Source organism: Bolinopsis microptera, chromosome 7 (assembly GCF_026151205.1).
Source record: "Bolinopsis microptera isolate Bmic1 chromosome 7, MBARI_Bmic_1.0, whole genome shotgun sequence".
NCBI classification, from domain to species: domain Eukaryota; kingdom Metazoa; phylum Ctenophora; class Tentaculata; order Lobata; family Bolinopsidae; genus Bolinopsis; species Bolinopsis microptera.
Window position 1 is genome coordinate 19,009,997 of NC_087078.1, and position 14,917 is coordinate 19,024,913.

The following is a 14,917-nucleotide window of genomic DNA, read 5'->3' on the forward strand; positions in this document are numbered from 1 at the left end:
CAATAGTAACGGAAATGTAAAAGTTCACTAAGAAAGTCCGGTCCTGCACCTGGGAAATGTAAATGAAGATTCGTATATAATATGTGCTTGGAAGTGGAACGGTTGTAATGAGCTTTCGCTGACGTTGAGTTAGAAACATAAAACAGTAATAGTGTTTAACAGCTGCATTCTCCCCAGATAATCTGGAGTAATAGATAAATGAATCATGAACACATGAAAACTAGGAGAGTTTCACGTTTAATAACAGAGCGTAATTTGACGGCTCATTCTGATATAAAACCTTTAGTGTTGGAGATGGAACAATTTAAAAATTAAACATTTCTTAAATTCGTTTACGGCTAGTCAAGCTGATTTGATATGGAAGTTCTTTCATCATAATTTGGGCTTAAACTGGTGTTCAACATAACGACTTTGATGTAAAGCAACGATACCGAGAATCACTTTCTAAAATCAAATCTATTTTCATATAATATAACGGGAATATAACAGATTATAATTTACAGCACACACTAGTTGAGATCAAATTTGTCAAACGAAATATTAAAGTCTAAAACGCTGGAGATATCCTGCCAAACACAGCCCGAGACACAGAATAAGAAAAACTATCAACACATGCTCTGGTTAGATTAAAACGGGAGACTAAACGGGAGGTGATCTAAAGATGTATGTTTTCTACGAGGAAATAGAGTTCACTAGTGAAATAGTCTATTTCACTCTATTTCACTCTGTTTTCACTCTATTTCAAATAGAGTTCACTAGTGAAACACATTTCACTAGTGCAAGAGGTCGTGCAAGCAAGGTTTTAATTGTAGCAGTCAATAGTTAATAAGCGATATATTTTCCTTGGGACTGATTACTTTTGATAGTACATCACAGTAAAACAGCTCATTGACTAAGGAACAAGCCATTTGGTGGTGACTTTAAAAGGGGGCCCTGCTGAGCACCTTCGTACTTTATATGTTCCAGCACGTCATTATTCAAAAACTAAAAACTTTCAGTACCTAGCCCCAGATGACTATTATAGTATTATCCTTCACAATTATTACCATTTAAATCTTCTCCACTGCTAAAATTATTGATGTTACGAAGTACCAGCAGGTGGCCGATGCTCAATTATTAGATAGTAGATTTCTTCATCCCAGTTTTTTAAAAGATTTAATAACTATAAAACTACCAATATGCCAGATTATACGAAATTGAGAAAGACTTCAAAACAATTTGTAGCATTTCAAGGAGCATAACGTTCGAATTATTGACCGAACAAATTCTTCGCAGTTAATAAGATCACGGGTCTGTACACAATCTTTTAATTAATAAGAAACGTAAAAAATTAGTTCGCTCATAGTTCAAGTTCAACCGAAGGGATTGTACATTTACATGACAGAACATCTCAGAGAAAGCAAAACGGGGTCCAACAAATTAAGGACGGTTAAGGCTGATTAATGTAATACTAATTTCATTAATGGGCGGTCTCTAACAGGTCTCTAACAGGTGTCCCACAAGAGAACAAACATCAGAAAATTCCTCATGGAAACGGCTGAAGGGCTAACAAAACCGCACAATCGGACAACTGTGACAGGAGAGGGGGCAACCTGGAGGGTAACCAATCACAGAGCTCAACACCTATCACGGGACCGGTAGTTGACCAATGACAAGCCGAGTTGAGTGGTCATCGGGGCGGAACGAGATGGGCCACTCAGAATTACGGGTATTCACATTTAATTGGGGCTTGTCAGGTATGATTTGTGCGAGGTCGGACGATTTGACGCTCTCACAGAATCGCTGCAAGCATGCTATGAACAAGGGGAGAAGTAGGAGAAAAGTGGCAACGGAAAGAGAGCAAGGAGAAGCTAACGATAACCACACTAGTAGAAAATTACCCCAGTCTGCAAGGAGCAGCTGATGTTACGGCGATTGGTTTGCTGTAAGTCGAGAATTAGAATCTAGTAAACGGTCCGAGGGAAAATTAGTTGATTTTGACACACCGCGCGGTCTTTCTCTGGTGAGGGGAAGGACATGAGCCCATGGAATTGTTAATTCTGGATGTCATCGTGCATTTTAGGAACAATCTTTGCCGCCGTACTAAAATGTTGCAAAGCATACAACTCAAAGGTTTTGGCATGTCATTAAATTACCAGGGTCAATTATAATCCAGCCGCATGGACACGCGGCGGGCCAATAAAATTAGACGGACCTAAGCACGGGACTTGAAACTGACCAACCAGCGATGAGAAAACGTGCACGTGACACACGCGACCAATACAAAACGCGGAATTGATTCTACTTTAACTGTTTTACAAGAATTTTATTGAAAGGTATTGATTAACTTTGCTAAAAACGTCACGTTAGATGTTACCACCAAATATATCTCCCTGACTTTCACGCGGAGCGAATAAAATTGAAATTTTAAGATTCCGGGATAAGCGAAGCCCGGGTTGACGCCGTGGTACCCCTCGCCTGAACACAACAACAAATAATGATAAAATTACTAAGTACTGAGCACCTGACAATTTAACGAGGACAATAGGTCCGGTGGATGTTTAGACCTGGTGTCACGTGACCTAACACAAATAATAAATATGCAACCTTTTGGTAATTTTACGAGCGTTTAACTTTGCACCAACGCGATGAAACATCAAATTGGGCATTTGAATTGCCCTGACAGCATCTAGCATTAAACACAGATATACTGCATGTATAATTAGGGCAGTCCGGTACCCTGTCAGCAATGTTCGTCACCTCTTTAGACTGAGAAAAGAGTCTCTAGACCGGAGGTCCGAGTGACGAAACGATTACCGGATTTAAACAGCTCTCACCTCCTCTCCGAGAGTTAACTTATCCGCTACAAAAGAGGGATCTGTGGATTAGGGGAGAAGAAGAAAAGGGGGTAAAATGGGAAGATGTTACTCCCTCTTTGATGGCTGGCGCAATATAAACCTGTCAATCCGTTTAGGGGCTTCGGCGGTAAAAACACAGAAAGTTTTGCCGACAAGCACAAGTACATAATTCTGGCCTGTCGATAAGCAATAAGGAGTTTACGGGCAAGGTCCGGCACACGAGAGAGGACTCAACACTGAGCTGAGCAAGCTAAATAGCCTAGAGTTTGAGATCATGTTTGAACAGGGGGAACGTGGCTGCGAATTAGAGAAATAGTTAGATTTTCCTTACCTACTGACAGACCTGAGTGTGCCGGTGTTCACAAAAATATTAATCTAAATTTTAAGGGTTCAATTTAACAAATCAGTAAAAGTTCGTTTAGGCTAGTGCACGTCTTCAGGACAGATCCGGGAAGGTTAACTAATTATTTTTCGTCAGGCCGTGGGACCTGATTTTGTTTTCTCCGTGTCTGCTGTGTCATTGTTACAACTTCCGGGGGCATCAGGCCGTGACTGTGTGACTCAGGGGGAGGCCTAGGGAAGCTTTCCCGGCCTTCTTTCAGAATCAAGGATTGTGTTGTTTGTTAATTTAATATTTGGAGGTAAATTATAAGGGTTTGGAGGGAAAGAGAGAAGCTGATACAGGAATAATTACTGAGGAGAAGAACTGTTAAGAATTATTGGATCTGGAGATCCTTTTCCATTTACTACCCTCTACTTGCCACAAACCATTCATTTCTTTTCTATGATAGACAGGATTTATCGATCCATGAATTAATACCACCTAAATATCGAATTTAAAGCGTTCAATAACGTTGAATAACTGATTTCTTAAAGTTGATTTATTAAAGTTGCCGATATTATTATTAACTGATTTATCGCGGTAAAGCACAGCAAAGTTCAGAGAAAATGGTAAATTTGAGGCTTTGTAGAACTAGATGGCATGCTCTAACACTTACAACGACCAAAGCTGCATTCTATATCTCCTTGTGAGTTAGCACAGTTTGGAATGAAAACCATTTGAAATGTGAGAATTAATTAAGTTTAAATCAATTAAGTTTTAAATTATAGCAGGACTCCAATATAATGGATATTGACTTGTGTGTGATGACTCATTTCTAATGACCGACGGTAGTTATATGAGCTTGCCGTCATCAGCCACATTTCAAAATCAATAACAATAATTCTACGAACATTTACTTCAAAAATCATCCCAGACCTGTCTTTGCTGAACTAAAACTTAACAATTAAAAACTTCAACAACTATTGATGAGCAAATGCGCCATGATTTATCAAATTATGTTTTTAAATAATAAGTATAACGTAAAATGCATTGTAATTTAAGCGCAGCGTTGATATTTTCATTTTAAACCAAGTAATTAAATCGTAAGCAACACGTTTTAAAAATCGAGAGCATGCGATTTGAGGCGGGATTGAGCTGATCTCGAAAAAATGCGGTTTCAGAATTTAGATGAAGAGATCGTTGCTTGGAAACCTGGGACCACCGCTTAAATGAGATCTTATCTGGAAAATTAAATAGCATTTTGGACGATATAATGGTGGACTCAATGTGAAATTAGTGTGAAAATATTAAGTTTTTAAGGCTATAGTAAACTAAAATGTGATTCGAATAACAAAGTTCAAATTAAGATAACTGTATTATTTGAATCTTATAGTAGACGGCAGAGCGAGAGGTTATATAAAATGGAATTTTGTAAGTAGTTATATTGTTACGGTAAACGTGCGTCATAAGTGGAGATAAACCGTAAAACTTTTTCTCTAAAACATTGATTAAATTGACAAACCTTGCTGAGAGATGATCTCACTGATCCAGCGTCAACTCTCACCACCACCCCACCTTCCTTCTTTTTCAGGGATCAGTTAACCAGTCACCAGGGTTGTGTTACAAGTTTCCATGACAGCACGTGGTTTCCATGAAACCACCTAGTTCAACTGTTATACTGCAATGGTAAAACACGTGGGGGTAAACTTTAGATTTTAAAAGATTTTGGTACCCGATGATTCGTTGCGAGAGGAAGTTACCAAGCAAGATAATTACTGGCTTTGCAACTTAAATCAGCTAAAACGGGTTAAACTTAAATGAACCATTAAATTTTGGAGACATTAAAGGATGTCGAGTATGGGATATTATAAGAGTAAGGTTTATACTGCTTCACAGCTTTAATAACTAGGTCACTAGTTAGCTACATACTAGCTAGGCCTAATAACCTACTATTTAATAGTTTGTTAAACGCCCGATATCAACTATATCCATCGGCACTTCAATTTAGAGAAATTGGGGTTCTCCCAGCAATTGCTTAGTAGCAAAAATGAAACAATAGCCGAACTTAAAGTTCGGCAAGTTCGGAACTTGCTTACCTGGCTCTGTTGTATGGAGGGAAGATGACCACTAAAGCATGCAACCACATCATTATCACCATAACCATGGTAACATCATGTCAGTTAACTTCCAGTGTCAGCTGTGTTGTTGCCATGCTTAGTGAAATAGGAGAATATTACCAACGTTTTAGAAAGAAAAAAAAACACTGCCTTTTATGCGTTATGATAATATATCGACTCTATCCATAATAATAATAAATAGTCAGTATATTAGATAGTATGTAATTATAGTCAGTATATTAGACAGTATGTTTAGCACTTCTTCCGTTTTTCAGCCGTTAAATGACATTGGTCAAAGTGTTAAGTTCTATACTAGCCCACATGAGTGACCGCAATTCATTTTCTCCAATATTTCAAATTTCTTTCACAACTCATCACATCGATGCCCTCCAGTCCATCCGAAGTCCAAGCTTAACTTTCATCTAATTTGTTTACAATCTGTCAAAAGCAGTATGGCCGATAGAAGTGGCGACATAGTAATTAATTTGGCGTAATCGCTGGCTGAAAACGGTTGCATGCTATATGATTGCCTGGGATGTTGCAAAGCATAAGCATTATAAAGCAACTCCGGCTCAAATGAAGCCTAAAACTGCTTGAAGAGGGCAGGGCCAAATTTTCTCAAATTGCATTGTCTAGACCACAGAATGAAGGCACACATATACAATGCCGTCCCAACCAATGAATAATATGTTACAACCATAGCCTCACTCATTGCTGTTCGAATGAGTAATAATAATAACACCTTAAATCTTAACGAAAAATATCTTATTTACGATGTAATATTTACAATAAATTCTACAAGATAATTGTCAATAAACATTTCCTTCTGTATAAAGAGTTTAAACTTTACACAGTGAAGATTGTTCCGCTTTTAAAAACATATAATCGGTCAATAATAAAACAACACTCAACAGATGTCGTTCTTATTCTTAAGCGTTCAAAATCACTCACATAGCAGCGCTGTTGAAATTCAACACAAAAAAATCAAGTTTTCTTTAAATTGTACGACATCGCTATTTTCACCATTATTCACTTTTTTTTTGTTTCTAAAAATGTCAAAAATGTATGCCAAAAAAACAAATTTCCGATAATAAACTGCCAAAATTAAATCCATTTCTTCTATATAAGTTTTCATCTCACACAATGAATTAATAAAGTTCCCTTGCTTCTGTGCTTCTCGGAGGTATTTAAAAGCATTTTGAATGGACCACATCAGGGCCATAAGCATCAAACTCCTCTTTAGTTGTCCACAAGTTCTTGCTCACACTCAACTCCGCCCAAATGGATCCCCCCATCCAAGCTGACATCTTTCTCTCGGGCGGAGCTACAACGTTTACAGCGGAGTGTTTTTCTGCAATTCCGGCTCGCAGCCGCTCGACCAGACCTGGTACAAGCACTAATTAAACACCCATTAAAGATGGCGTGGGTTAGAGAGTCGTTTACCGTTATTTTAGTACGGCCAGCTCCGATCATCTATAACTAATGGCCAGGGCAGATCACTATATCCCGCTTCTTATCTTCAACTTGTCAATACTCCCAATAAAAACTCTTTCTACCTATCAACACGTGTGCGCGGCGTCAACACGTGTGCGCGGCACCGGACCTACTCAAATTTGAGGACAAGTCACAAGATACACGACCCTGAATTATATGACGAGATAACAACCACACGATATATATAATGTAAATACCAATAAATTTGCTGGCACACAATTAAAATGGTTATACCTGGAAACATAGAAGACGATCCGGTCAGAAAGACAGACTGAGCGACGATATCCTGCTTAATCTGACCATTCAATGTGTCGATAAGCTGGTTAACGCTTCCTATCAGCCCTGCAGCAAAAAATCGTAAAATCATCTGGAAGTGCGAGATAGCCTTGTCAAAAGAGAGGTTAAATGTCGCTATATGAAATTTACCAAGTTTAGTTTAATGCGTTTAACGAGGAGTAATTGTTTAGCCGTGAAAAGAGGGAAGTTAGCGTTTTAAAGCTGTTCTCTAGAAAAATCTAGTAGTCCAGTTTGGCCTGGAAGTATCTAACAGAAGAATGTACATGATGTGGATCTGTTACCACTACACCACCCGGCCGACCTGTCCAAATAACGCCTGTTTAATGTTTAGCAGACGGCAGAGATTGGACCTGGCCATGATTTAAATATGGGAAGTATGGGAAGTATGGCCACGACATGACACTTTCTGGCACACGCCAAGTATCTTATGACGCAAGACGCCGTTACTGAACCTCCAAGAAAGTCTTATCATTGCCGAATAAAAATTAACGTGTTGTCAAACCTTGTGTGTTCTTTATTCCGAAGAGATGGGGTTGAAAAAGACATTCTGTGCACTGGAATAGTTCTCTACCGAGGTTTATCACTTGACCTGTAATTGGTAATGTTCTATCAGAAAATTGTTCGAAAGTTTAAGAAAGAGAAATAATATAATGTAATACGGTAATGTGCTCTTTGTACTTGCTTACTAGTAGCTCTAGCATTACTCTCTCTGGTATTCTCAATCAGACAAAACTCAGATAATTATTTTAGAAAAGCTTTTCTGCCGTAAATCGGGTTTTATTTCACTTTAATCTCATTTAGAATGTAAATGAAGCTCATAATTGGGGAAAGTTAGAAACGTCCATTGGTGTTTGACATTAAACTGTCTTATTATCATCCGCTCTGTATGATCGGTAAAGTCAGCACTGGAGCTCTAAAAGTTATGATTTAGATCACAGTAAATCTGTAGAATTGTGAGTGAAGTAATTACTAAGACAAAGTAAATTCCAGTTTTGTTAATCAAGTTAAACTTCAGATACTTACAATCCGGCAGTTCATACTCTGTACTTAGAGCCGCAGGTTTCGACATCTCTACTTCGTAGTCCAGTGCTACATAGCCACGTTTTTCCTGTAAATAACAGTGAAAACTACGTAATATAGTAACGCTAATTAATTATTATAATCATCCCATGACTAAATGCGCGAGGCAAGAAAACTAGTGGGAGGAGGAGGAAGAGGAGGTGTCGAATACAAGCTATTGAAACATTCAATAATTTGCCGATGATATGATATTTTGACAGGTACATAACTTATTCGCCAAATCGGAGCTCAACACATCCAAAACTCGGAAACACTAAATTGCTCACATGTAAAGCTGTACATGTCAACTTTTTTTGGAAACATGAAAACATTCCTGTGCATTGTGCGCGGTGTCAAAAACATTTTCAGTAATAACCCTAGCACAGGTCTGTTTGTGGCCGATTTCGCAGATTTAAGTTAAGCAAAAACTGGCGGAACTATCGGATAGCTGGAGAAAGCTTATCTAGCTAGATAAGGTACTACGAACAACACAGCGCGAACCTAACCTTTATGTCTTCAACTACCAGGGGATCAAAGTCAGAGGTCCTGTAGACTTGATCTGCTCGTCTCTGTTTCAGGAGTAGTTCCAGAGCTCTGGTGACATCCTGGCCTCCAACTTGGAGCACTACTGCTTTATTTCTCAATATGTTCACTATGGTGAGGGTTAGATTTGGAGGGGGGTTTGTGATTCTAAAAGGCTGGGTGCTATATCCGGAGTACTTAGCACTCATACCACCCCCCCCCCCCCTGCATAACTCTCACAACTTTATATAAAGTTTACAGTTTAGTCTCATTGTTCTACTGTGTTATAACAAGCTGAAATAAATCTTGAAATTCCCAAAAGGCTCTCAGAGATCAGATTATTAGTTATTTAGTTATTAGTTATTTAGTTATTAGTTATTTAGTTATTAGTGATATTTTGAGGAATTGGAGGTGGCTTTAATTGATTACTTTTTAATTACTAATGCTTGTTTTAGTTTTACTTCCCTTTAAAAAAGGATATTCAATTCAACCACAGATCAAGCATAATTAACCACTAACTTTGAATATCCGGATAATTATGAAATATACGACGACTTCCAAGTACTATTTAATAAGTGAATAACTTACGGTTCCAGATGGGTACAATGCTAGTGTAAGTGTTGCTCATGTTAATCACAATACCACTCGTGTGGCCGGAACTGATTAAAGCCAGGAACTCTTGTGGTACAAACATTCTGAGGAACAACTGATTAAAGCCAGGAACTCTTGTGGTACAAACATTCTGAGGAACAACTGATTAAAGCCAGGAACTCTTGTGGTACAAACATTCTGAGGTACAACTGATTAAAGCCAGGAACTCTTGTGGTACAAACATTCTGAGGTACAACTGATTAAAGCCAGGAACTCTTGTGGTACAAACATTCTGAGGTACAACTGATCAAAGCCAGGAACTCTTGTGGTACAAACATTCTGAGGAACAACTGATTAAAGCCAGGAACTCTTGTGGTACAAACATTCTGAGGAACAACTGATTAAAGCCAGGAACTCTTGTGGTACAAACATTCTGAGGTACAACTGATTAAAGCCAGGAACTCTTGTGGTACAAACATTCTGAGGTACAACTGATTAAAGCCAGGAACTCTTGTGGTACAAACATTCTGAGGTACAACTGATTAAAGTCAGGAACTCTTGTGGTACAAACATTCTGAGAACAATTATTATATTTATTGGCATGGGCTTGCTAACACCTGATATACTCATAAGTGAACACCACATGCGAGGTATTGAAAATACCGGACAATTTGTCTCACGGTTAAATAGAATGTGCTATCGACCAAAGGTTTATCGAACATTTAAGTGCTGATTGCTGATCTGTACATCTTCAGGAATTCTTCTGATCAATGCTAATATCACCCTAGGGCCTAGAGACACAAAAGATGCTTAAATATAGACCTTAGCTTGTGATTTCTTCTACAGTCAACACTCATACCGGAGTGAGCGGACCCAAATTCAAGCCGCTAGCGCACTCTCAGCTAAAATCTGATACCTAAAACTCACAAGCCTAATGATACCTAAAACTCACAAGCCTAATGATACCTAAAACTCACAAGCCTAATGATACCTAAAACTCACAAGCCTAATGATACCTAGAACTCACAAGCCTAATGATACCTAAAACTCACAAGCCTAATGATACCTAGAACTCACAAGCCTAATGATACCTAAAACTCACAAGCCTAATGATACCTAAAACTCACAAGCCTAATGATACCTAAAACTCACAAGCCTAATGATACCTAAAACTCACAAGCCTAATGATACCTAAAACTCACAAGCCTAATGATACCTAAAACTCACAAGCCTAATGATACCTAAAACTCACAAGCCTAATGATACCTAAAACTCACAAGCCTAATGATACCTAGAACTCACAAGCCTAATGATACCTAAAACTCACAAGCCTAATGATACCTAAAACTCACAAGCCTAATGATACCTAAAACTCACAAGCCTAATGATACCTAGAACTCACAAGCCTAATGATACCTAAAACTCACAAGCCTAATGATACCTAAAACTCACAAGCCTAATGATACCTAAAACTCACAAGCCTAATGATACCTAAAACTCACAAGCCTAATGATACCTAAAACTCACAAGCCTAATGATACCTAAAACTCACAAGCCTAATGATACCTAAAACTCACAAGCCTAATGATACCTAAAACTCACAAGCCTAATGATACCTAAAACTCACAAGCCTAATGATACCTAAAACTCACAAGCCTAATGATACCTAAAACTCACAAGCCTAATGATACCTAAAACTCACAAGCCTAATGATACCTAAAACTCACAAGCCTAATGATACCTAAAACTCACAAGCCTAATGATACCTAAAACTCACAAGCCTAATGATACCTAAAACTCACAAGCCTAATGATACCTAAAACTCACAAGCCTAATGATACCTAAAACTCACAAGCCTAATGATACCTAGAACTCACAAGCCTAATGATACCTAAAACTCACAAGCCTAATGTCTTGAACTCCTCAAAGAAGAGTCCCATGATCTGCTCCCTCTGTTGGCACGTGGTGAACACGTGCTCAGTTAGCAGGAATCTGTACTCGTCAGGACACCGCCCCACGTGGTAGCTAAAGAACAGTTCGTCTCGCAGGATCTGAAGAGAGGGACAGTAGATGAGAGTCATCACCTACTGGAACATGGGCCAGAGGAGATAAGAGTAAGAAGGTACTGGACACTACTGCGCGACCAGTTATCCACAGTTTAATCCCAGTTATTCCCACCCAGGTGAGGAAGTAGGAACATGTTGCATGGAGAGTAACCAGGGTGACCCACAGTACACAGAAAAGTAGGAACATGTTGCGTGGAGAGTTACCAGGGTGACCCACAGTACACAGAAAAGTAGGAACATGTTGCGTGGAGAGTAACCAGGGTGACCCACAGTACACAGAAAAGTAGGAACATGTTGCGTGGAGTTACCAGGGTGACCCACAGTACACAGAAAAGTAGGAACATGTTGCGTGGAGAGTTACCAGGGTGACCCACAGTACACAGAAAAGTAGGAACATGTTGCGTGGAGAGTTACCAGGGTGACCCACAGTACACAGAAAAGTAGGAACATGTTGCGTGGAGAGTTACCAGGGTGACCCACAGTACACAGAAAAGTAGGAATATGTTGCGTGGAGAGTTACCAGGGTGACCCACAGTACACCGAAAAAGATCCTCTAATTTCGGCGGGAGTTCGGGGATAATGTTTGAATAGCTTTAAGATATTATATATATATATATTGAACATGATGGTTTTAAGGAACTTCGGCTAGTAGCAACTCCATTTAACCGTGATCAAATTCAGTCCAAAATCTCACATATTCTACATTAAAACTAAAATTATTTTATCACTAAAAACTCACAAAGCTTTTGCGTCCATCTCATCAAAAAGTAATGTGGCAGTCTCGGCTCTGGTCGTGTTGTCAGTAAAAACATGCTCTGTCAAGAGAAGGCTCGCCTCCTCCGGACCGACCCTCAGTTCATGAATAAACACATGCCATATCATCTGAGAAGTTCACTAATTTATACTTGAGATCTGAGAAGTTCACTAATTTATACTTGAGATTTGAGATGTGCACTAATTTTACCCTCATGCAGGCGTGACAATAGACAGGACTGAACTTAGCAGAATTTTCACAGTGCAGGTTCAATGTTCATGCAACATTGAAAAGACAATATGCAATAGCTGAATGCGCGAAAATAGATAAAAATAAACGTCGGTCTCTTTGGACACTCCCCAGTCCCCATGTTGGTTACCAATGGCACGCTGTGTTTTCCATGATAATGTCAATGAGCAATTTCAGCTGGGTATTCAAATGGTGCACCCAATTAATTTTCGTTGGAGGGAGGGAGGAACAGGGTCTAAAACATTTGTCGAAGTTCCTTCAGAACTCATTGATAACTGATCGACAGGCCCGCGCCCCGCAGGAGCATTAAATTAGCAGGAGCATTAAATTAGCAGGAGCATTAAATTAGCAGGAGCATTAAATTAGCAGGAGCATTAAATTAGCAGGAGCATTAAATTAGCAGGAGCATTAAATTAGCAGGAGCATTAAAAATAAATTAGCAGGAGCATTAAATTAGCAGGAGCATTAAAAATAAATTAGCAGGAGCATTAAATTAGCAGGAGCATTAAATTAGCAGGAGCATTAAATTAGCAGGAGCATTCAATTAGCAGGAGCATTCAATTAGCAGGAGCATTAAAAATAAATTAGCAGGAGCATTCAATTAGCAGGAGCATTAAAAATAAATTAGCAGGAGCATTAAATTAGCAGGAGCATTCAATTGGCAGGAGCATTCAATTAGCAGGAGCATTCAATTAGCAGGAGCATTCAATTGGCAGGAGCATTCAATTAGCAGGAGCATTCAATTATCTGTAGCACTTCCACTTCCTTTACCAGAAGTTCTTACTATTGTAAATGTAAGTTCTAACCTGCAAACACCTTTTCGTGGCGCCCCGAGGATATAGAGCTACTAAAACGAAGGTTTGACCAGTTACACCACCAAGATTACCGCGGAAGAAAGGGAGATACAAACGTCCAAAAATAGATATCGATAGTATCGGAACATTCCGAGTTGCGGATAGTGTAATTTAAAGGTGAGCAGTTCTGAAGTTCCGAAAAGATGAACGATCTGATGATATAACCAGCAGAACATCCTTCTTTAGCAAAGCAAATTACGCAGAAAAAGAAGAGACATCTGATAATATTCATCGGTATGTGCAATCCGCATACCGACACATTCAACATAGTGCATTCAGCAATCGATGGCTCAAAAAGCTTGAAAGTTATTTTTCAGATTAGAAATGATGACTGCATTAACATAAGATCACCATGATATTATTATTAAGCAATTTAAGTGGAGTATGATAAAATTATAATTAAATAAAACTGACAAACCTTCAACATTTTCTTCTTCTTTTCTTCCTTTTCCTTATCGGTAAGAACTCTTGTTCCGTTCAGTGGTAAAAGCGACTGTGAAAAATATATATGATAAAAAATAATCAAAAATGAGAATAAAATTCAATTTGCTTCCTAACAGTTACACGTTGTTTGGTGTCACACTGTATTGACTTTACTCTCTTATTTTTTAATTTTGCTATAGCGGGATGAGAGTTGGTTCTTAAAAAGCAAACGAGTCAGATTTCTCCTCACCTCTATGAGTAAGGTTAGGAGATCCCTCTCCCTCTCCCTCTCCCTCTCCCTCTCCCTCTCCCTCTCCCTCTCCCTCTCCCTCTCCCTCTCCCTCTCCCTCTCCCTCTCCCTCTCCCTCTCCCCCTCCCCCTCCTCCCTCCCCCCTCCCCCCTCCCCCTCCCCCCTCCCCCTCCCCCTCCCTCTCCCTCTCCCTCTCCCTCTCCCTCTCCCTCTCCCTCTCCCTCTCCCTCTCCCTCTCCCTCTCCCTCTCCCTCTCCCTCTCCCTCTCCCTCTCCCTCTCCCTCTCCCTCTCCCTCTCCCTCTCCCTCTCCCTCTCCCTCTCCCTCTCCCTCTCCCTCTCCCTCTCCCTCTCCCTCTCCCTCTCCCTCTCCCTCTCCCTCTCCCTCTCCCTCTCCCTCTCCATCTCCCTCTCCCTCTCCTTACTCCTGACTTAAGGATATAGCACTTTAATATAGAGATATCTCTTTCCTCGTTATTTTGCCCGAGAAGTAATATCATCATTCCGCATTAAAATGGGCACATAGCGCTAACACAAAAGCGTGAAGAACCTGTTATAACTACATAACTGGGGATCTTTTAGTTTTACACATTACGTTACGTTAACAATTAACATTCTCGGGTGGGGGTCTGCAATCCTGGGATTCGTGATGACGTAATATGTAAACATTCCCAATAATTAACAAAGACAGCCCTTCTGCTGGTCTAAAATAGACACAGAAAGTAGTATAGCACAGCTAGACTATAGTAGTATAGCACCTAGACTTTGCGTTTTAAAATTGAGACACAATTCTCAAGATAGTTTTTTTCTAGGACGTAAAATTGAAAATTTAGCTGCGTCATCCGAAAACACACAATTAAAAGAAAGTTACCTTTCGTTGAGAAGGTAAAGTTAACCCAGCGATGATACCACCATCATGATCAGGTTCATCAATCATCGCTACCATGGTTACCATCGCTACCATGCACCTACAGCTAAATTATCGCCATGGTTAGTTTAAAGTGACTGTTTACAACTTGGATGTGTTGCTAGGTGAACAAAAGAAGAGCTGGTTTTGTTGTGGTCAGAATATTAAATAACTTTT

At 39.4% G+C, this 14,917-nt stretch overlaps 2 protein-coding genes across 4 annotated transcripts in view; both read right to left on the bottom strand.

The window, feature by feature from the left end:
* The window catches only part of LOC134819018 (zinc finger and BTB domain-containing protein 16-A-like), a 50,273-nt gene extending 44,899 nt beyond the window's left edge, over positions 1-5,374 (bottom strand). For both annotated transcript variants that reach the window (XM_063828772.1, XM_063828771.1), the window contains exons 1-2: positions 5,256-5,374; positions 4,682-4,837 (exon numbers count right to left, since the gene is read on the bottom strand). The gene's annotated coding sequence lies outside the window, so the exon portion shown is untranslated. The remainder of the gene's footprint in view (positions 1-4,681; positions 4,838-5,255) is intronic.
* A 654-nt stretch (positions 5,375-6,028) lies between these two features.
* Positions 6,029-14,810, bottom strand: LOC134819019 (actin-3-like). Of its 2 annotated transcripts, none has more exons than XM_063828775.1 (9): positions 14,705-14,810; positions 13,581-13,655; positions 12,045-12,187; positions 9,237-9,343; positions 8,633-8,778; positions 8,091-8,175; positions 7,570-7,656; positions 7,005-7,112; positions 6,029-6,660 (listed from the first exon to the last, which is right to left on the bottom strand). In XM_063828775.1, the coding sequence occupies exons 1-9, from the start codon at positions 14,795-14,797 to the stop codon at positions 6,464-6,466; spliced, it is 1,041 nt and encodes a 346-aa protein (XP_063684845.1). In that variant the 5' UTR covers positions 14,798-14,810; the 3' UTR covers positions 6,029-6,463. The 2 variants fall into 2 exon arrangements, with proteins under 2 accessions (XP_063684845.1, XP_063684843.1); XM_063828773.1 differs by lacking the exon at positions 12,045-12,187 and adding an exon at positions 11,142-11,290 and having other exon boundaries at positions 6,047-6,660; positions 14,705-14,807.
* Positions 14,811-14,917: the final 107 nt, after the last annotated feature.

Bases quoted from the DNA above. Each gene is read 5' to 3' on its own strand.
- LOC134819019 (XM_063828773.1), bottom strand. From the start codon at position 14,797: ATGGTAGCGATGGTAACCATGGTAGCGATGATTGATGAACCTGATCAT. The intron at 8,176-8,632 runs GTTAGGTTCGCG...TGTTATTTACAG, and splicing joins TGGTAGTTGAAGACATAAAG to GAAAAACGTGGCTATGTAGC. The intron at 7,657-8,090 runs GTAAGTATCTGA...TACCAATTACAG, and splicing joins AGAGTATGAACTGCCGGATT to GTCAAGTGATAAACCTCGGT.